The following is a 23,773-nucleotide window of genomic DNA, read 5'->3' on the forward strand; positions in this document are numbered from 1 at the left end:
CAAGAGAAACTGGAGGGGGACAGAGACCAGAATAGAAGATGGATACTTAGTGTGGGATACAAGCTAAGACGGAGATCCAGTGCAGGGCTGCAGGGTCTGGGTAGAGAAGACTAACCACTGATGATGGCTGTTATCGAGTGTGCCCTTCCTTGGTGCCGGACCAGAATGGCTCTGAACGCAGCCGGTGCCTCTGGGCCAGACAGAGGCTGCCAAGCTCCTGCTGCTGTCGCTCACTCCTCTGGCTCCCCAGCATGAGCCCGAGCCATGCCTCCAAAGGTCCCAGCTTTGCCAATGACCCATGGAGGCACTCTTCTGTCATTCATTCTGATTTTTTAAATCAGGAACACATTGAAAGTGCCTTGACATTAAGTCAACAAGAGAAATTAGGAAATATCAGAATGAATGTTCTGAGTAATTTGACTTCACAACCTTAACATCCTATCAACATAGAAGATTTTATCTGCTACCTAAGTTTATGCTGATATTATATCTCCAGCCCAGTGAGGAAAGCAGCTATAAATACTCTTTTAACCTGAGTCTGGCAGAGAGCTGTGCCAGTTAAGTACCATCTCTAACTGACACCTACATTTGCATGGCTGCACTAGTGATACAGGAGTGCCTTTCCAATTATTTTTTAAAAGCATGTATATTTTGTGGGTTTGACTTTTCCACAAGATTTGAATCACATTATTTAGTGGAGCTGGCAGAAGGAGTATAGAGGAAAAACAGTGAGCCCTTTGCCCTTTCATTTGACAAAACAAAGATAAGATACTGTGAAGAAAATAAAAATGCAGAAATATAATGAGAAGATATAGTATCTATCCTGTAATTCCATTATGACTTTGAATTTTTGTTATAATTTTCTGTCAATAACAGATCTCTAATTAATTTCTTTTTCTTATAAAATCACCCTTAGAAAAATGCCGTGGGTCAAATTATGCTGATTTTACTGAAGGTTAAAATAAGTTAGTCTGAATTGCCCATTCTGACTTGCAGCAGCTGGTAACAATCCCTTCCCTGCTGAAATTAAGGGATGGTGCTGAGTTTATCTGGGTTCTGTTCCCACTTCTGCCTTTGATATGCTTGGCTTGTCAGCAGGTCTCCCAGGCAAAAATTAGAGGAAAATTTGCAAACCTCATTTCCCTTTATAGCATCATGAGCAAATATTTGGGACACCCAAAATTAATGGCTGTTTTTGAAAATAATTCATTTAAACCTTTCCATGCTGCAGTTCACTCATTTGTAAAACAGTTTTAATAATCCGTGCCATAGAGGCATAAGCAAATGTTTGGATTATTTTGGGAGCCAGAAAAATTGTTTCTTCCTTCGAGCAGATACCTTTCTAACACTCTGTTTCTTTTCTGTACACTGCAGGCTGTGAACCCATCCCTGTAAAGTATCTCCAGTGGAGCAATATAGAATCTATTGTGGCTGTGGTCTTTTCCTGCCTGGGGATCCTGGTCACCATGTTTGTCACCCTTATCTTTGTGCTCTACAGGGACACCCCTGTTGTCAAATCCTCCAGCCGGGAGCTCTGCTACATAATCCTTGCTGGCATCTTTCTGGGTTACATCTGTCCTTTCACCCTTATAGCTAAACCCACCACCACGTCCTGCTACCTCCAGCGCCTTCTGGTGGGCCTTTCCTCTGCCATGTGCTATTCTGCTCTTGTGACCAAAACCAACCGCATTGCACGCATCCTGGCAGGCAGTAAAAAGAAGATCTGTACTCGCAAGCCACGTTTCATGAGCGCGTGGGCCCAAGTGGTCATCGCCTCCATTTTGATCAGCGTGCAGCTGACACTGGTGGTCACGCTGATTATACTGGAGCCCCCAATGCCCATCCTCTCCTATCCCAGTATTAAGGAAGTTTACCTTATTTGCAACACCAGCAACTTAGGCGTCGTGGCTCCCGTGGGCTACAATGGACTCCTCATCATGAGCTGCACATACTATGCCTTCAAGACTCGCAATGTGCCTGCCAATTTCAATGAGGCCAAGTACATTGCCTTCACCATGTACACCACTTGTATCATCTGGCTGGCCTTTGTGCCTATTTATTTTGGGAGCAACTACAAGATCATCACCACCTGCTTCGCCGTGAGCCTGAGCGTGACAGTGGCCCTGGGGTGCATGTTCACTCCCAAGATGTACATCATCATAGCCAAGCCTGAGAGAAACGTCCGCAGTGCCTTCACCACCTCAGACGTGGTGCGTATGCATGTCGGGGATGGCAAGGCACCTTGCAAGTCCAACACTTTCCTCAACATATTCCGGAGAAAGAAACCAGGGGCCGGAAATCCAAAGTAAGTGATTGACTGCAGGTACACATCTATCTGTATATGTCCCTCTCTTTGCCATCCTCTCTTGATCAACCATAGTTTGCTGAATAGTAAGGTATGTAACATTTTTTCATCTCACATGTAGCAGAAAAGCCGGAAAGGATCCTTTAGATCTAAACCTCAGATGGATGTTGACCTGTTGCCTTGTATTTTCTCTCCTGCTTAAAGGCAGCCCCGTACACAACTCCCTCTAACTCTGGGGCAGGCCAGGCAGTGGCAGAGTAACCAAGCTCCATTTTCAGCTTCTCTCATCTCTCCATGCATGTGACTGGGGCCTCACACCCCCATGTGCAGTTGCTCTGCATTACTGTCCACACTGAGGTGCAAATGTAGTCTTCTGGGGAAGAGACCAGAAATCTGTGTTTGAGTGGTTGTAAATCACATGTATCTGTCTAAGGCCCCTGGGGTCTGTGTGTGAAAGCAAGGGGCCGAACATAGTTTGTAAGGTAGCGTTTTGTGACATTCTTCATAACTGTCATTCAAAAGCACCCTTCATACTATCGCTGTGCTCTATTTAATATGCAGGATCATGAGCAAGACATTTAGTCATCAGCAGTGTAAACTTGAGAAGTCCATGTTCCCAAACCCAGTATTGGTGTGAAAAGTTTCAGAGATCAAGTGAAGATGGACTTGCACTCACAACTATTGAGCCTGTTATTCTCCTTGCTAATAATTAAAAACAACCAAGCTGCAGCCAAGGGGAAGAGGGAACTGTTATTTCAAACATCTCCTTGTGAGCAGCTGTCTGAACATTGGCATTCTTTATTTTCTTACTGCTTTGTTAATCTTTAAAGAAGCATCACGGGGCTAGATATGAGCTTAGGTTACTGTTGTCACAATTTAAAAAAATTATCAAAATGTTTGAAGGAAATAAGAACCAGTGAAGTCCACCTTTCTGAGCTTCTTGACAGAATCAAAGTTCAGTTGATTTCTATCTCTCTGGCTGTATTGAAGGGTTTGTAGACTTCTCCGAGTTCCCCCGTGTAAGTTTCAATTCAATTTGCACATGAACCATTTTCATATATCCTGGAGACAGAAGGGAAAAGGATAAAGGTAATACCATAGAAAACCCATGCTGTGATCAATTTAATCTTTACGCTACTTCAATACTTTTTTATTTTGTTGCCAGACAGGGGCTCAGAAGAGAAGGAATGGAGGCATAGGTAGTACAAGTACATGGCTGAGTCTGCCATGGCAGCAGCACCAAGACTCCCCCAGCTGCCGAGTTAGACAGCGAGCAAGCTGGTAATGACAGCAGTTCAGGGAGCCCCTCTTGCAGGGGGGCAGGCTACCTGTCATGGTGGATGGCCAAAAACCTCTAGCCCGTGAGCTTGGTTTTCATGCAAATAGGGAGATAAGGCTTGATCTGCCTTCCTCTAACTCTGCGAAAGTTGGATGGGGTCTTACACGTCTGTAAGAAAATGGTGTGGTGTCTCTGCTGCATAGTCTCTGGCCAACACTGTTGGTGCTTTTGAGATGATGTTTGGCAAAAAAAGGACTTTGGGGTATTTAATATCATGAGCAAATTAGCAGCTAATTCTTTGTTGTGCTCACCGTTCTTCTACCCTCAAAAAAGAAACTGTGCTCTAAAAGATCCATATATTGAACACAAGTGCAGTATATTTTGAACGCAATTCACAATGCGAGATATTTCTTCTTGTTGAAAAGCCCAGCTTCCCCCTCTGCATTGTCACCTTGTAAGAGCAACAGAGCTTCAGTGAGCTTCTTAGCAATTTGTTTGTTACATAATTTTAGTAAGCCTTTTGTGACATTTAATTCCTCTCTGCTCAGCTTGTGTGAGAGGCATGGAGGAAAAAGGCCCCACCAAGTTTTAAGGTGCTCGTCTGAACTAAATGTTTGACACCTAGTTAATAGGCATTCTGCATTTTGCCTCAGGTCAAGCCTCCAGATCTTTTATACAGCAAAATCCCAACCTCTGACCAAATCCTCTTGTGCAGTTACTGCTATGTTCTTCTTGTAAACCAGCAGGGACATGGCCCCAGCGTAGACTTGCTTATGGGGAAGGAGCAGAACACAGCAAATCTCGCCATATGTGGACACGAAGGATTGCAAACAGTGCAGTGCACAAGCATACAGCTTTGGAAAATAAAGTCACAAGACAGCGAAAAAGGTCATTTCAGGGTTATGGAGGGTATTGTAGTTCCTAGCAGGGTCAGTTGCAAAGCTCGTGAGGACATTGCGCTGACATAGATTAAGAACTGGGAGTCACTGAGCAATGCAAGAAAGAAAAAGTAGAATTTTCTGGAGCCTTTGAAGCTCCTCTCTAACTCAAATGTGTGTTCAGGTCCTTCCTGAAACATGACTTGAAAATATTAAAACTTGCTTAATGCCCAGAGGAAAGGCCTCCAGACTGGTTTTCATCCCTTTTCATTTCCTATCAAAATCTGTTGTTTTTTTCCAGATTTCCTTCAGTAATTCAGATCCCAGAGAATCTTGCTCTGCTTCTTGCCTCCCCATGGCCACATTTTTCTGTCTGCAAGTAGCAAGCAGTATTTCACTTCAAAGATCCCTTTTCCAGTTATCTTCCACCAACTTTCCATTCCTTTTCTTGTTATCTCTTTTCTTGCCAGCTTGTTTTGCTTTTTCTGCTTTTCAATTTTTATCTCTCTTTCCCTGTCTGCATTGAACTTCTCTGTTGCTAATTGAGTCAATTCCAATTCCTTTGCCTAAACAAAACAGTGGCATCCTTTCAATTTAAATTGGTGTGCGGATATAAACTGAGTTGGCTTTAAAAATGGAAACTAGTTTATATTTACAAGGGCAGGTCAAACTTACATAAACCTTGTGAAAGCGCTCGTGCGCAGTGTTGTGCTGTTAGTTTAACAAGTAGAGCTTTGGGAGTAGAACAAGCCAACCGGCTCTTCCCTTCTCCTTTATAAACTAGAGCAGAAGAGTTAACTAGGGAAGTCTGTTAACACAGCCTTCAGCTACATTCAGTACTGATACGGAAGCCAGAAAATCTTCCAGAAAAATGTCTGTCACAGCTAGATTAAGAGTTCTGATGAAAATAAATTGTTTGGTAACATTGGTCTTCATTTAAATAATAAAGCAATGTTGCCTTTACTGAGCAATTGCACTCTGAAGGTATGATGTAAGATCATGAGGCTTTGAACTGTCTCTTACTCGGCTGAGTTAACCTGTGAGCAATTACTGACATTACAGTTTTAACTAGAGGTGGCTGGGAACTTTCCACCGGAATGTATTTTCCAACCAGAAAATTCTGGCCTCTCAAAATCAGGAGGATGTTTCCCCCTTGCCCTGCCTTGGAGGGATGAAGGAGTTGGGAATGTGTGAGAGAACTTTACACTGACAGCCACTAGGACGATGGTTAGGGCATCCACTTAGGTTAAGGGCATCTCCTTCACATCCCGGGTGAATGCCCTAAAACTGGACTATGCACTGTTGCAAGGCAAGTCTCCTGCTTTCTCTCTGTTCTTGACCAGCAGTCTGTCCTGGAACAGAGAAAAAAATTTCCTGATGCAAACCCTAGAGAAATGCTCTCTATTATTTTGTGTAAGAACTTGAATCTGGGTCTGAGAGATCCCTTGTGAGTGTCTTCAGTACTGGGCTATAGTCAGTCTCTCTGTCTTGTCAAATGAATATTTAAATATTTATAAAAAGTGGAACAACTCCATCAGGAGAGATTGAGACTGATATCTGCTGCTTTTATTGAAGCTGTGTAGGGCCATTTATTGGTAGAGTTTGCTGTTTGGTGGCATTATGAGATCCTAGCTGTTAAAGGATGCTGGTATAGCTGCAGTTTTTAGGAGGGCCTTTTTCCATCTTTTTCCAGATGTGAGACTGCAACTTTCAGATATGGATCTTGCTGTGATCATTAGACTAGTTCTTGACCTTGAATGTTACTTTGGTCTGTAAGGGTCAGTCAACTTGAAGAGTAAAGCTCCTGTAAAGTGCATGTAAGATAGCAAGGACAGATATAGCGGAGAGAGGGCTTGGGAGGAATGCAGGCCTGCCCAGTGTGGCTCACACTCAGTTGTGCACTCCCTCCATCCATACCATAACTGCTTCCCGCCCTCTCCAGGGATGTATCTCCCCCAGGAAGCAATGCTCCTTTCTGGGCTATGTGCAGAAAAAATGACCAACAACATTTAAGAAGCTGCTCTTGAGGAGTGTTCAGGAACTGACTTCTCCAGCCGCTGCTTCAAATTGACCCTGCTCAGGTACAGGAGACTGGAGCCAGGTCTGCAGCCTGCAAGTCTGTTAGGTTGCTTTTGTTTGCACCCAAACTACAGCCTTAGCCATGCAGCAAGGCTCACCTCTTCACCCACATTTTTTGTGGGCTGCAGAGGCATGAGAATGATTGGTGCTTGCTGAGTGGGATTCAGTGGAGAGCAGTTCTTTATGAGTCTTTGTGTAATTAGCTCCATTTATGGTAAAGGGTCCAGGGTCTGGACACCATTTTTAGGGCATTTTGAATCAGAACAAATAAGCAAGTTGTGCGGCAAAATATGAGTTGATGGGAAGGCCAACTCTCAAGACCCACTATGTGGCCAGGACTCTACATTAATGCTTGACCACCTGCATACCCTCTTCTAATTTTAAAGTATTTGCATCCAGTTATTCTTTCTCCAGTTGTTTGCACTCAGAAATGGGTCGTTAGTTTTAAATATTTCCAAATATGGACTTTTTATTTATCTTTTCAATGTGTTTTCGCAGTTCTTGCCTCTATGCTGCTTTCCCAGGTGTCTACTCTAGGCAGCGAATCCCACAGACACCTGGGCTAAGGATTGCTCAAAATGGCTTTAATTTACTCCCCAAAAATGGCAGGGTAACCCAATATCCCCTGGTACATTCTCCATGGCTTCTTTTAAAGGAGCCTGCTCTTGTTATTCATCCTTTCTCCCTCTGTATTGGATGCCAAAACAAATTCTTTAGCTGGGAACTGGGTTTCTCAGTTGCCTCTAGTAACATGTGACTTCTGCCTTACCAGGACTTAAAAAAAAACAGCTGTTCTTTGGTCTTGCTGGCTATAAAGGCTCTCAAGGTATTCCTCAATTACTCTTTCTCTTTAACCTGACTTTCTGGGATTGCCATTTCATCATGAGGAAGCTGCACTGACACACCATGTTTCTGTGGGGCTCATTTCACCTGGCAACTCACAGTCCACAAAGGCCTTTGGGCTCTTCACCTCACTCCTTTCTTTTGAAGCCTCCCCCAGCCAAGCAGCGAGCATCTTAGCATAAGTGTGTCCAGAAGGCAGGACATTTTGTTTCAGTGTTTTCGTGGTGGTGGGAGGAGGCAAATACACAGCACAGCATGGCAAAAGTTGCAGCTTCCAGAAACAGAGAGCAAAATGTTCAGCATGTTCAACTGCAGTCATGTAAATGCAAATCTTTTAGAGCCTCTCACTTGATCCAGCTTCAGTGCCTCATCACAGGAGAAGATGCTCAGGAGTATTCCCTCTTCGCTTTTTCAAGTTACTACTCCATGCAGTCAATATGCTACCTTTGGTTAGGGGTTTAGAGGTGTAAAGGCAGAGGGGAGAGAATGTGAACAAAAATTGAAAAAAACATTTTTAATGTAAGTAAAACAGTAGCTTTTGTCCATGGCCTCTTCAGGCTAGAGTGTATGAGATCAAACAAAAAAAAAATCTTAACCTGGTACAGCCACACTGGGAGTACTTCACTCTGCCTGGCTGAAATGTATCAAAACATCTGAAATGAGGATGTAGTGCAAAGTGTCAAGGAGGATTAAAAATAACTGGTCACTGTTGTATCATCTGTTATAAAAGAGCATATATTGTTAAACTCCAGTCCTGTGCTTTAGACTATGAGACCAATCTGAGAAGTCTGCAATATATTTAAGTATTTTCTCTTGTCCTAAATTGTGTCACCTAGCCTGCAGCATATTAGAGTTATCTTTAAATATTTTTTGTACAAATTACTGCTTGGTGTAGTTTTATTTTCTTACAGCATTGCCAAACCAGTATAGAGACAAATCACTGCATCTAATAAGAAATGGTAGGCTGGCTTGCTTTGTAATTTAGAGAATTGATGAATTGGGTAAACTTCTCGTGTACTGTAGTAGTACTGCATGCACAGTAAGGCAGCCCTTTATTTCAACAGTTACACACCTTGAAAAATATTAAATTCCAAGGTACTTTCAAGAAGCCCTTTAAATATGCTGGGTCTGCACAGCCGTCCCGCTAAGGCTTACCAGAGGGGTACAGTGTATTATGGAACAGAGTTTTGAAACACCACCAAAGTTGTAAGGTCCTGCAAATCGGAAGTAATATGAAGGTTAAAAAGAAAAAAAAAAAAGAAGAAAGAAAGAAGGAAAGAAAAGATTTCCACAGTACAGCTGGAGATTTAAATTAACTAGTGCTATAGTTTTAAGTGGGAAGGTAGGTTGCACATCTGCCTGATCTGGCTCCTTCCCCTGCCCCTGCTTGCTGCAGCCCTCCCTGGCGTTTCTCTACAAGTCTGTATGCAGCTTAGGCCTTTACCTTTTTCTGAGACTGCGGAATATTTTTGAGAAAGTATCTTGTATGCTCACAAGGATAATAGAAGGTTTTAATGCCAAACATCTCTTTCTCAGCAGTTGGTACATTTGCTGGCTTTGCTGGACTATTGCTGGGCTTAAACCATTAATGATTTTGTGGACACATAGTGCTGTGGCAGGTAACAGCTCTTACCCAGTTTCTTTGTGTATGTGATGTGAATTTCAAATAAGAAAATTCAGTAAACTCAGTCAAGCTGTTCAGTCCTTGTCAGTGTAGTGATTTAAGTGAATATTTAAAACTCCCAGAAGATAGCTCCATATTTCCAAAGGGACTCTTACAATTGAAGTGAAAAATGTGGAAAGAAACACAGAATAAGGGAGTCTGAATCTTAATAATCCAAGAGCAATCTCCTCTAGCCCTGCTAAAGCTTTGTTTATTAAATCTGAGCTATGTAATTATATCTAATATTGTCCTCTGTAGCCTTTAATTTGCATTTGTTTTAATAAATTTAATGTAGTTCTGTCCCATGCATCCATAGGTGATAAATACTTCTGAAATGTTTCTTATGTTATTTCCACACTTACATTTTTCCTAGTGATTTAAATAAATACTAAAAATCATATTTATTTAAAAAAACAAGCATGGTAAATATCTGAAGCCTGGGTGCAAACCATGCATGAAATAAAGTGAAATAAGCATTGACAAAACCAGTTCTTATATAGCAAATTATATACCATATTGTGTGTCTGTGCATATATGTGCAATAAATGTGCAGTATATATGTAATATAAGCAGTCAGGAGATAGAGAATTTACTTTTTCTTTCTAATGGGAAATAAGGGGTAGGGCTGTCTAAGTCACTGTAAGGTTTCCTTAGAAATCATCCTGGCTAAAGGGAGTCCCAGCACATGCATAACCAATTACATGTCACTCCCAAGACAAGCTGAGAAGAGGGAAAGCAGGGTCAGATATCCAATGGCATTGGGACTTTTGCCATTAAGTACAAGCTTACATGTAGCACAAGAGGTCTGAGCATTTAGGTTTATTCCTCTGGGTTTCCATCTGTGACCAAACAGTAGCTGACCAAGACTACATTAAAGAGAAAGAAATTAGAAAGCAGTGAGGTTCTGGAGTTGACTCCCAGTAAGAGCAGTGGGGATGAAATCATCTCAAACACAATCCAAATGATTTTGAATTAGTTTACAGGGCACAGTACCTGTACCCCAGGCTCCCATCCAAACTTCTTTGTCACCCGTCAGAACCATTTTTTATTTGGATAGTCCCTTCAGGTGAAAGAGCTGTTGTGTAAGATTTTATGTAATTTCCTCCCTTTCTCAGAAGCTCCCAGTCCCTGGAAGCTTTACCACTTTCTTTTCAGGGGTATTCACAACTCTGTTCTCCCAGGGCATTTTGACAGAAAATAAAACCAAAGAATGGTCTCTTAAATGCAGCCTGCTTCTTACCAAAGGAGTCCTCGAAAAGTTAACTTCCTAGTTCCTTCTCTCATTTTGCTATTCTCAAGATACTGAATCACAACATTTTCTCTTACTTACAGGCATTGCTGTGGCATTAGGCAGCTTTGCATAATGAATCTGAATATTTAAACACAATGATGCATAGATAGACAATCATATCAGAGGGGAGCTTTACAATTATGTATGACTTCCTCTGTTTCCTGACTTAACAGAAGCAAACACAATACTGCTGAAAGTCTGAGGAAGGTTAGCATCTTTTCTGGCATAAAACAAAGGAATAAGAATACCAGTTGTAATTTAATTTCTTGCTTGACTGGATCACTTATTACATTTCCTTGTATTTCTGTATGTGTATTTATTATTTATTGGATTTTTATTCTGAAATACAGTCATAACAACCCAGTTAGGATGCTATAAAATACACCAGCTCAGTAGTGAGTGATACAAACAATTGCCTTCACGTGTAGGTATAAGCAGATGATGTTTATCTGTCTAGCGCCATAATCTCATGTTGTTTTGGTAAGAAGTCTCTCTGTGATAAAAAAAAGCCAGGAATCTTCTCCTGTTAAAAGTATCAGGTAAATAAAAAGGTGTTGAAGGTTGCCTCCTGATAAGTACTTAAATGCCTGGATATTTCCCCATTTTACATGTAGGAATCAGATTCCAACTCTCATAAGCACATACTTAACCAAACAATGTAATTTGGCGTGGGGGGGTCTGAAGTATCATTTAAAAAAGCATAACAGACATCTCTCTATTTAATTCAGTGTTTAAAATGGAAACAGAATAAAGAACTAAAATGAAAAGTCTCCTAGAGGCTACTTTAAGATTTTGAAGCCAAGATTGCATTTACCTTCTTCCTGTCCTCAAAGATGTGATGTTTCAGCCCTATGCTTGAGTTATTCACCTCCTCTCAGCAGAAGCAAGCAGAGCTGTGACATTTCATGAACACATGATAATTCATGTACAAGTACTTGCTAGAAAAAACACACAGGATATTCTGCAAATGTTTGTTCTATGGGAATCTCTGAGCCACATTGTGATTTCATACATCTTTGAGCTAATTTAGAGATAAACGTAAGACCAGGTACTGAGGAATATCATTTGGATCTGTGATGTTCTCTAGACGAGGATAAGGCTATAAAACAATACAAGGACTATTCACATATATGTATATAGGTTAACCAGGGTTGTTTTTTTTTTCTAAAATTAAGATGTAGTTTTAAAAATATTCTTAATTCATCCCAGAAATTCAGTGCAGAGTTACTAGTGTGAAATTCAGGACTACTGCTTATTTATTTAATCCTTTTTCATGCCCAGGGAAATATGAGCACATAAGAGCCCAAGAGCAGGACAGCACTCTTTGACTTCACCTCTTTTGCTGCTGTGAAAAGGCTTATTCTGGCTCATCCACGGAGCTCATACCTGCCTGCGATGAGCGATCCCCTTTGCTCAGGGATGTCCCACATAACAGAATGCTGCAAGCAAAACTGCAGATGCTGCAGACACACACTGACAGGGAGCCTGGTTTTTGGCAAGCCTTTGCAATTGGCAGGCAAATCGCACCCCCAGTAAGAGAGGATGGTCAATCTCTGTTAATGGACTGTAGAGTTCCCTAGTCAGACATGTATAGTTTTCCATACTGTATGAAATTATCTTCTGAGCAGGATTTTATTCTGATTACACAGTGTTAGTCTCAGTTCTGCATTGTTCTGCGTCTCACTAACAAAATATCTTTAAGCCCTCGGTGGATATTAGCACGTATGCTATGTTTGCTCTGTGAGGAAGCCCACACATTGGTTTGTTGATGGGTAATGTTTCAAAGCAAATTTGTGAAGATGATGCCTGCTGTCACCATGGCACACAGTGACTTAGTTTAAATTGGTGATGTTCTCCAAGGCTCTTTCCTATCCTAGGAAGTTTTTGAAACAATTTCTTACCAGTGGCATCATAGGTCAACTCCCCTCACTATCTGTGCTCCCAGACCAGGGAATATTTTTGAAAATGGGAGTCTTACTAAACCTTGGAAACAAAAGCCAAGCAGTCTTAGCTTACATACGCCCCAATAACATCAACCACTGCTGATTGCACCAGCCTTTGTGAGACCGCAACCTGCACACACTTGTGCCTTCTTGCTATCATCAGCCAAATTCCAATTATTACAGGCACAGGACACAGCACACAACCCTGGCACTGCCAGGAGCTCATTTTTATTAAAATACTCAAAAATTCAGGCATATTTATTTACAAGAACTTGCTCTACCTTTTCCAACATTTAATGTCACACTAGTGTTTGCATTAAACTTTCCCAGAACACAGAAGATTCAGAAGTTAGTGCTGGGTATGATGTGTGCAAAGCAGAGGACAACTTCTGATGCGCTGTTCAGTCCAAAATCTGGATGCGGTCTTTGCTAAGTGCCAGTCTTACTGATGTTTGCAATGGATCAACTTTCTCTGTTCTCTATATTTTTGTCTATGGTGATTTAAGAGTAAGTAGAGGACAAAGTGAAGAATTCTAAAATCTCCGTCATTACTTCCTGCTTGCCTTTGGTACTTTTCTAGCTAATACTGGTTAATTTTTTTTAACCTGTATTCTGATAAAGCATTCGATCTTTCCCATTGGACTGAGTACCATTCACACCCAGAGCAGAGATCTGACCATGTTGTTCTGTGTTCTCTTGGTTAGTAGCTCTGTGCCCGAAGGACCCTGAATGAATGGTATCAGCACTACCAGATCTTTCTTAGGGGATTCCAGAATACTTACAGAATAGATTTTATGACAAATTTAACATCCACATAGAAGACATCCACTGTCAAAGAATCACTAATAAATATGGCCAACAAAAACAGGTTATTTTCTCTGCTTTGTCAAAGGACTCTAAGAAACCACTTTAAGTGTGGGCTGAAGAGGAAAACAAAGTATATTGTATCAACAGAACATCTGTCTCTACTTTAAAGTTCTTAAAGAATGCTTAATTTTGAAACACAAATTAGCTAATTTTTCAAAGCATATGTGTGCTCTGGCATTCAGCCTCCCACACTTGACAAGCATAGGTTAAAAGGCATTATCACTACAAACAGCAAACAATTGTGCAAGCTAGAAGTAATCACACAATTTGTCACTTTAAAGTCTACTTGAAAACTAAAAACCCCAGGTTTCTTATTACTGCATTATAAACAATTTACCATGTCTAGCATACTGCTTCAGTACTCTCTTCTAATGCTGTTGCTCCTTCTCTACTTTGTGATTCTTCTTTTTTGGCATGTCAGATGTGGCTTTCTTCCATGCTGCAAAACTAACTTTACAGAGAAAAAAAAAAAAAGAATCATTGTCTATTTGCTTGTCCTTGAACCAAATCTCCTCAAGGTCAGACAAACACTAATGCCAGCACCAGAGAAGCTGCCCCTGCACACCTGGTTTTGAGGACAGGGGTGAAAATTGTCCCTTCCAGCATCAAACCACTGGATTAGTTGAGCTATGTTGCAGCACCATAAGCCAGAGATGTCAAAGCTGATCTTAAACTCCAACAAAACAAGCACACCACTGCTGCTGATTCTAGCAGCTCTTCACTTGTAGAAGGTTTGTTGTTTTTTTTTTTTTTTTGCCATTTTACTCTAATCAGTCCTATGCAACCCCAGAGACTCACAAGCCCATCCATCAGTCACCTTCTAGCTAGTATGACTGCCTTCTCTCTACCTAGCACTGTGTTTGCAAACTATTAATCTTTCATAATCCTTAGTGTGTTAAAGTTAGGAACTTCAGACATTCTTTGTTTTCTTACTAAAAGTTCTTGTTAATCTTTCCCTCTATATCCACAGAAAATGTTTTTTTTTCTTTACATCCTCTTCTGACTGTTTCTTTCCATGGCACAAGCTAGATCATTTCAGATGGTTCAGTTCAATCTGTTTTGGCTGGCTTACAAGCATTACATTCCCAGATCAAAGAGTGTTTGGAAACTGGAACTTACTGAACTTATTACTCTCCACATTGCCCATTTTTCTGCATCCAAAAACCCCCAAACCAATCAACCAACCAGAAGCCCAGCAGCAAAATAGCCAACCAATAAACACACAAACAAAAAAGCAAATCCCAGGGTCTGAGCAAGTCCCCATAGAGGGTTTTTTATCTCCTTAGAGCAGACTCAGGACTGAGAAGGGGCTATGCTTGAGAGCATAGCCACAGCAACACAGAGGACTGCAAAAAACAGCCAGTGAGCAGATTATGTGTGCGGGTGGTGTTAACCATGCCAAGCTGCAGGCTGTGATGTCTAGGCTATCCCCGGAGCCTGAGCCACCACAGCTCACAGGGCCCAGATGGCAGGTTAACCAGTAGGGGTGCAGGGCAATCAGCAGTTGTGTGCGTGGGCACAGCGTGGGCACAGCGTGGGCTCACGTGTGTGTGCTGTGTGAGCCCTGGGATCTCTGTACCCCACAGCCAGTCAGCAGTCTTTCCTCCTTTACTGTCTCATGTTCTCTGAAACCCAAGTTATATGAATTTTTTACATTTCTTAATTGTTAGGTTTATCCAGGTTTTCTCAGCTACCTCTCCCCCACTATCCTGGATAGCCAAGAGATTCGCCTGCAGCTACTTTGGAGCTATCATAGCCCGTAAGTCCACAAATGCTTTAAGCTGCTGTAAGCCAGAAATGATGTCCAAAGCTTTCCTTACCACACGCTGTGCAGGGACAAGTGGCTGGGTGGCCATGCATGCATAGGAGCAGGGAATTCATCCTGGTTAAAACTAACCTTTTTTTCTTTTTTTTTCCCCCCCGGCTTATCTTTGACCCAGATTAGTTGCCCCTGTCACTCCCTGCCAGTTCACTGAGCAGTTGCTCAAGCACTTGTGCGGGCACCGAGGGGCAGCACAGAAGCAGGCAGGAGCAGCCACAGGAGGGCAGGGGTGCTTCCTTTGGCACACAGCTGGCTAACACTGGCCTGAGGTAATGGGAAGAGCAGCCTTAGCTGTGTCTCTGCGGGGCTGCTCAGTGGGCAATACTTTCTGGGTATCCTGCTAGGACTATAGCCTCCATGCTGAGTGTGACCCTTCTGTCCTCCTCAGTAGATGCCCGTGCTTAGAGAGGGTGCCCTGCAAAGTCCCTCCTGCTCCTCACTCTTCCCCAAGTGATAACTACCTGCATGCCACCCCCTGCCCAGCAAGGACAAATGACCCTATAACCTCCCTCCTGCTCGCAGCTCTCTTTGCTCCACAGCTGTTAATGATTCTTTTCTCTCAAAAAATTGCCACTGACTAACTGATTAGCATCATTAAGTTAAAACTCCGAGCAATTATTTCAACCTTCAGTTAGCTTGAAACTAAGGGCTTGTGTTTTAAAATGAATTTTTGCACTGAAAACTTGTCTATATTCCCAGCTTCATCGGTCAGTTTAATGAAATATATTGCAGAGATCAGATCCTAGCTCTCTACAGAAGGTATTGAAATTCAGTTCCAAATCCTACAGGAGGAGGGCATGGGCTTGCTTCTTTTTATATTTATATCTTTTGATCTGGCCATGACAACCATACATAAAGCCTGAACTTTCAAGGGCATAAACATCAGAAAATGAACACACTTCTTCTTGGGAAGATGCTAGATTTAGAGAGGATTTGGGGTGGGTATTTAGTTGAGCACATTACCAATCTGATTCGGTGACATGCAATGAATGCTTACCTCCCCACTCACCTTGTAGACTGCTAGAGAGCCAAAGAAATGAAAAGTGGGCCAGAAAATTTGTGTTACTACCAACTCGTCTTATGGGAGTGGAGAGGGCAGTTGATCTAAAAGCTGGTGTGGGAAGTAACTGCTGTAGGGTGGGATGGCAGTATGCCGCAAAGGGTAAGATGGCACAAAGCATCTCCCTTCCCATGTTAAACCTAAGAGTTATACAAAAGTTATTAAATAGGGAATGACTCAGGGCTATCATGTCACTGTAAGTATCAGCATGATGTTATTATTGCTTTTCTTGAATTCCCTTCCCACTTTGCTATCTTCCTGATGTTACTGATGCTCAGTGGTTTCAAATTCATTTGCACAAAATCTGGGAGTATGCTTTTCTATATATTTTTGACTATTGGGAATGTGGAAGTCTTTCTCAAAGTTCAGACAACATCTAGTGAGGAGGTTCTCTGACTGGGTTCAGATGATAGGTAACACAATGTCCTGCACTTCAGTTATTTTGGATGCCAGACAGATTCATTCAATTTGTGTCTGTTCGGGGAGTCTGGATGAGCAGAGAGAATAATTCCAGAGCAGTAGGCAAATGTCTCTAGTTTCATAGCTGTTCAGACATAAAACATTACGGATAGCAATTTACACTTTCTTACAGTCCTGACACAGCTGTTTGCCTCGTGGGATGATTCATTTACACTTAAGAAAAAAATAGTGGCAAGAGTGACTCTTCCCTCAGACCCTTTATATTCTTTGCTGCAGATTTCATCAGGCCTGTTACCTAGTCTGAATTCTGACCAGCTGGCTAGGAACAATTGTTTTTCTGCTTCAAAGAATGTAAAGTTAAGCAATTAATCCACATCCTTCAGGGACCCTCTGCACTGCCACACTTGTTCCTCTGACAGACTCTGTGTTACTGCACCCAGGGGTTCATTAAAAAGCGGTTCAGATACCTTTGTTATGGTATGCCAAGTTCTCATTCAAATGCACAGAAAGTCCACTTGTCTGGGCTCAGGACACAAATAAGTGTCACTGACTCAGCAGGAATTATCCATACCTTTGAGAAGACTGCTCCAAAAATGGCCCTTTAATGATGGTGTTGTAAAGATGGGCAGACTATCTAATTTTCTGGTAACCAGAAAAATGTATGTGAAGTGCCATCACTGCCTGCAAGGCTGGGAGGAAGAAGAGAGAAAATATTTTCATAATTAGAAATAGGGAGGTCCAGAGATCCAAGCACCAATCCTGGATTAGAGCTCTGTAGTATTACCACACATTATCAGTAAGACAAAGCAAGCCTAGAAGAATGTTTCAAATTTAATGCAGCAAAAGTTTTTATTATTACTTATGCAATTGACAATGATTTGATAACTGCAAAATAATTCACTGAAGTATAATCAACACATGCACTACATTTCCTGTAACACTATAGATCCAAATTTCACTGTAAATCCAAATCCACATTCTGCTGAAGCCTGAGCCCTGAGATTTAGAGCTGATTTCAGCAGTGTATATGCTGTACACCACCACATGGGGATCCCCCTTGACCTTGGCTAAAAGACAAGCCGCTGCTTTGGTGGAGCATTTTAATGACAGAATGCAACCCTGACAGGGCTTCTAGGGGGTTGCATATTATATTACATGTAACATCTGTGTTTGATTTTGGCTGAGGAATGCAACTGCAGCCACAGTGAGAAAAGAGCTCACTGTTTTTGAACATATTAGGATGCATTTTGGAGTGTCTACGAAGCAGGCTTATTTCTTCCTTTCACGTCGGAGGAATTCACAACAAGAACTACAGAAGCCCAGAGCCTGGAGAGCAAAATGTTGTGAGGTCACTGTTGGGATGTATCTGAATAAGAAGAAAGACAGGGAAGGAAACACAGGATGCATTTAAAGAAGCCAAAGTGACAGCAAACCATAGTAGCTAAGGGACTAGAGATGGTAAAGCCTGTTGCCTCATAAAGAACAAGAATCCAGGTGGTGTTCTGAAATGAAAGTTTTCTACCTTTTTCAGTGTCCCTGACAAAGGCTCTCTGTGTCTGTGTGCCCTCTCTTGTGCATACAGCACTCATGCATGTGTGAAATACATTTAGAGCTGGATTTTTATCTCAAATAATTGACTGCACGTTGCTACTTGTTCTGTGAAATTAGCTCCGGTGACTGAATAAACTACTAATTTCTGATTTTTAACAAGCAGGAATAAGACACGACTCTCATAATTTTCACAAAAAGTAGAAAGTTCTTGTTCTGTCAGTAAATGAAGAAAACTGAAGAGCTGTAGAAATGTTGGGTGTTCTGTTTAATTGGAAGCTTTATAATCTCTATAAGTTTAATAGGGTGTAGGAATGGTCATGGTAGCTAAGTTCCTAATTATGATTGCCTTTAAATCGTCAAATCTCAGAGATCTCATTACTCCTGGTAAGGAATTTAATTATGCTAGAGTCTTCAAAATGGGTAGGTTTACAAAATTGCTCAGTAGTGTGTCTTATTTGTGTTTTATTTATAATAGTTCACAAGCAAGCTCAAGGCATCCACATCTCCAAAATGGGTATGCATGTATTTCTGTGTACATCACTCTGTGCTGTTCATTACTATGTGGTGAGAAGAATGGCTTTTTTGGCTCATTAGCAGTTTTACTCAGTATGTAGTACATGTACATACCATCCATGAATCTGTTGTTTTGAGGTAAACAGAAGTCTGGCAAGCATGCATTATGATTGTTTGACTGGGAGAAATGCTGAATTTTGATTTGCGTTTTATTTGCAATACAATGACAATTTTTTTGCAGAAATTCATTGGTACATTCCATGTGCAAAAATACCTGAAATTTTTGTCAAAGCATGTGCATATGTGTGTATATTTTTATTGATACTGGGGAAGGCAAATGACAGCTTGCATCCACTTTCCAGGTTAAGACAGAGGAGAAAATAAACTAGAAATTGTCTTATACTAATGGTTCAAAATTGCAATCTGCAATCGCTTTTGGAATTACCATTGCAGATAGGAGTGTTTAGGAGACCCTTAATTTTGTGTCTACCTCAATAAGGCCAATGTATCAATGAGAAAAAAGAAGCACATGTAGTGAAATCACATATAATGAAAGCTAGTGACTATTCAGCTACAGCCTGCATTAAAAGAAAGGAAACATTTAGAAAAGCAGATTATGTGAATGAAAGTCACAGAGAAAAAGCAGGAACTGAGCATATATTAAAAACTCAACCAGCAAAAACTTCCGGTAATGTTGTTAGATAAGATGTGAAAGGCAGACACTCCTTTTTCATCATTTCACCCTGCATTGAGAATGCCAGGGGAGAATTCCCACTGACAGCTAAATGCACAGCAGCCCTTGCCATCTGGCATATGAGTACATCAGGATTCAGCAGAGAAGGTAGGGACAAAACCATGAGAACCTATTTTAAGCAATACCATGCTGGGACAAAGGGGAAACTGCTATGGAAGTTGAAGTGACTGATGCAATGAACAAGAGGAGAAAAGATAGGGAAGACTGCAGCGAAATTTAGAAGTAGGTGAGGGACAGGCACCCTACTGAGTGGTCTGGCCACCATGTGTGCACATGTGTATAACCACTCACTGGGTGTCTTTTTCTTTTCCATCTTCAGGAAGAGGCAGCCAGAATTCTCGCCCACCAGCCAGTGTCCGTCGGCACATGTGCAGCTTTGAAAAATCCCACACTGCAGTGAATGTGTAAGAGAAGCTGCATGACAAAGAGTGGTTTTACCCCTTGCTTTCTCTTTCTCATTGGTTTATCATGTCTAATGACGGGACAAATGTGGTGCATGCCATTAAAGATGGGAAATTTGCTTATGTTCCCTGTTTCGCACAATGCCTTAATCTGATTGTCCAGATCTGATGAAGAGGACACTGAACAATTTTTTTAACAGCTTTTATTTTTTAAAAAAGCCTTTGTTTTTATTTGGAAACATGCCTACAACTTTGAAAATACATCCTTTTTGTATTAATTTTATCTTCTTTTTCCATTTAGCCAACATTTTTTTCTTTTTTTACAGTTTTGCATGGAGATGACATTATCTTGCCTGCTATATACAACAATCTAGTGGCTGTCTCATGGCAAGACACCTTTGCTGTGCACAGTTCTTGCTAACTACACTTGTTAGCGAACTGCTGCTGCAGAGCCAGCAGAGGGAACACAGAAAACGCTGGTTTGGTGGGATTCACAAAACAGGGAAATCACGAGCAGGCACATGTAAATGAAAACTGCAGAATCTGACCTAGAAAAAAACAGTTGCCCTAAATGATTTTTAAGTATAGCAGATAAATTTTTACTAATATAGTTTTTTACAAGACATTCAAAATCTGAAATATTCTCCACTCAGTGAACAATAGCAAAGTTCAGCTGCTCAGAAGAAAAAACATGACAATTGCCCACCCTAAGCAAACACAAGCCCAGCAGAGAAAACACACTAGCTGTTGCAGAAACAGAAAGGCTTCTCCTCACTTCTTCCGGGACAGATTTATGCTCTTTTCCATCTGAGAAACTACAGATGTGAAACAGCCCTGCTTCCTGCCCCAGGGAAGGCTGTGCAGTGACTAGGTGGAAATCTGCCTCAGATACACTTATACAGCATTTTGAGCAATATCACATTTGTACAGCTGGAGCAGCTGTTTAGTTCCTCTAATCAGTGATGCATTCTAGCCCTGGATATGCTTTTGACAGTCAATGATGTTATTTGTGGACAGACAGCAATAATGTTAATTCAGTCTGCCCCTCTGATTTGCAGATTAGAAAAAATACATGTATTTGATGCAGTAGTGATGCTTTTACAGGGCCTGGGCAGCAACCATATTTGCTCCCATGAAAGTCAAACTTTACAAAGCCAGTGTAAAGAACAGGACAAACATTTTGTTATTAACTTCCAGTCCAACAACAATGTGCCCTTCTTTTCTGATATGGAACAAGTGCTACAGTTTCCCAGGGCACAGATTGCCAATTATTTGTCCAGAAAGATCAGTTGTGAAGTGGAAGTCCAACACAGACATGCCATTAGGAGGCAAAGAAAGGAGAATGCAACAACAGCTAGTATTCAAAAAGCATGGAGATGAGCTATAAAAATCTTGAGCACAGAGAAGGCAAAAACTCCTGCTCTTTGCATGATAACACTCGGATTTTTTTTTTTTAAGTTTGGAAAAAAAAAATCCTCATCCACATGAATGCCTGAGAAACACCTCTAGTGGGACTCAATCCAATGAATGTGACTTTGAATGCTTGTGGTAGCTGCACAGATAAGAAAGGCTCTAAAAAGCAGCTGGGTTTTCCCAGACTGTTAATTTAGACCTGCTGAGCATGAAGCTTGCTATTTTGGCACATTGCTCCCTCCCCTGCACCTCAGGCTGCCCTTTCTCTCCCACTAGGGCTCATGCCTTCTAGGGCCCAGCAGCGCCACACTGCAGCCAGGGGATAGGCACATCCTCCATCAGCAAGCTAATGCCATAAGCTTTCTAGGGCCACCAACCCAGGATGGGCAGTGCAAAGGCATGTGTCTGTTATGCCCCTGGATGCCCATCACCACCACATGGCCTCATGCCCAAATTCATCAGGATTGCAGCAACTAGCATGTCTGGATGTACATGAGGAACCCAACTTTGCTATCCCAACATGCTAGAAATCACTATTGGTGTTACAGTGTCCCTTGCTTTCCAGTTATAAGCAAATAGATGTAGGCACATGAAACACTTTTGTATTTTGCTGTGCACCATACTTGGAATTGGTTGTTTTTCTAAGAGTGATCTCCATTCCTCATGTGCAGAACCATGAAAATGGAATAATGAAAACTGATTATCACATGAAGAAACTCAGAAATATCATGTTTGAGTTTCAGGGCTCTTTTCTTCTAAATCTGTCCAATCATTATCATGGAAACTTTCAGATACACCCATAAAACCCACAAGCCTTACTGGCTGGATAAGCTACTATAGCATGCTAGGGAAAGTTATATATTACCAATGAGGTGCATCGTGACTAAGCTTCCTGTGGCAACTGAGTTAAGTTTGCATTCAAAATACTGGCAATAACACTAGTATCATGTTAAGACAAGTCTGATGGCTCTTTGAGTGTTGTTTAAACTGAGGGAGTCATTCGCAAGTATATCAAAGAGTCTGAGAAGTTAAAGTGGGAGAAAGACTTCACTGATTGCTCTCTATAAAACTGCAAGGGCTGCACTTTTTCTTTTCAACAAGTGTCCAGAGCAACAGGCTTTTACCAGTTCCATGAGGAATAGTCAATACAGGTATTGACTAGAATATATTCTGGATTTTTCCCTTTTGTAATTTCACCTTTCAGTCGTGCATCTGTATACTGTATGAAATATCTGCCATCCTTGGTGTTAATGCCTTTCAGATGTTTAAAATCTTTTACTTGGCTATTCCATCAAATTAAATATATTTAGCTATTTTACCTTCCCCTCATATACCCTCTTCTTTGTCCCCTGATGGTTTTTTGTTGCTGGTCTCTATACAGCTTCCGGTTTTTCAATATCTTTCTGGTAATGTGGTGTCCCAAACCCTTTTGCATCAGAATCATAAAGGGATTACAGAAAGCAAGAACAAATTTCCCATAATCTTAATTACCATTAAACTGCATTTATAGGAAAAACTTCCTAATATGTGTGCCATGGCGTGGTGCTTTTGAGTACAGATCACAAAATTCATGGGGTATTTTTGTGGATTTATCATTTTCAAAATGCATTAATTAGTGTTTCTTATTCAACAGCAGCTCTAGAGCTTTTCCAACAATATTTCTGTTGACAAAATATTTTGCTGAATGTTGTTGATCTTCACAGTTTTCCAGTGTTACAGATTATTTTGTCTTAGTTGCACCCACCTGAACTATTCCTAAGTTAATTTTATTCTATTGTTTTCTTCCCATGTTCCTAAACTTTCCAGGTTCCTTTGCTCAATACATTGCAATATTCAGGTTGTATTGACTATGTTCCTTTTCAAGCCTGTCTGAAAAAATGTTTCAGTTCAGGTATTGTCATTGACTGCACTGTCGTACCCATTTACTGGAATGTGCAGCATGAGGCACATCTTCAGATAATACAGATTGGCTTCTCCATTGACATCAAAGTATCTATGATGATTTGCACTACATTTTTTCTGTGCACTAACTTTATAATCCTTAAAAAAAATAAAAGGGTGATCCAGCAAGATGTATTTATTCTGAAGATTTTCTGGTTGTTACTTATCATTAACAACAAAATAAACAGATTCAAATTTTTTTCACTAGTAACAGCATTGTTTTAATTTCACTTTGATTCACAGGTTTCTCATCTTAATTTCTTGAACATTGGCAGAATTTGCCTACTATTCAGGAAAAAAACCCAACACATTAATTATCCTGAACTTTGTATTATCTATTAGAATAAGATGCTTTGTCCAAGCAACACATTACTAATTATTTGTTATTCTTTTCAAAATATTTTGTGAACAGTTTAGGAGCTGCAACACTGCTTTGTGCTTTTGGGGACCATTTCATAATGTCAAAGCCAACAGATCACAAACAGTTCACAAGCTCCCCAAATGTATTTCTCCAAATTATTTGTAGTAGCTTATTTTTAATCCTTTTGTTGTAACAAAACACATGAGTAAATCAAACCTGTAAACCTGTGATTGGGAACCAGGAGCACGTCACAGCAAACCTCAGCAGTTCAGGCTAGACATAGCTACTGCTCCTACTCTACTATTACTATTTCAATTTGAAAAAGAAAAAGAACAGTACATTATCAATAGGATCATGTGTATTTCAAAGCCTGTGTGTATCTCAGATCA

General features: G+C 41.0%; 1 protein-coding gene across 1 annotated transcript in view; it reads left to right on the plus strand.

Moving 5' to 3' along the window:
- The window catches only part of GRM1 (glutamate metabotropic receptor 1), a 190,977-nt gene that overhangs the window by 160,365 nt on the left and 6,839 nt on the right, over positions 1-23,773 (plus strand). Inside the window, exon 7 of the mRNA XM_013945421.2 lies at positions 1,375-2,305. Within this exon, the coding sequence (XP_013800875.2) occupies positions 1,375-2,305 (931 nt within the window). The remainder of the gene's footprint in view (positions 1-1,374; positions 2,306-23,773) is intronic.

This window comes from Apteryx mantelli, chromosome 3 (assembly GCF_036417845.1).
Source record: "Apteryx mantelli isolate bAptMan1 chromosome 3, bAptMan1.hap1, whole genome shotgun sequence".
Classification (NCBI taxonomy): domain Eukaryota; kingdom Metazoa; phylum Chordata; class Aves; order Apterygiformes; family Apterygidae; genus Apteryx; species Apteryx mantelli.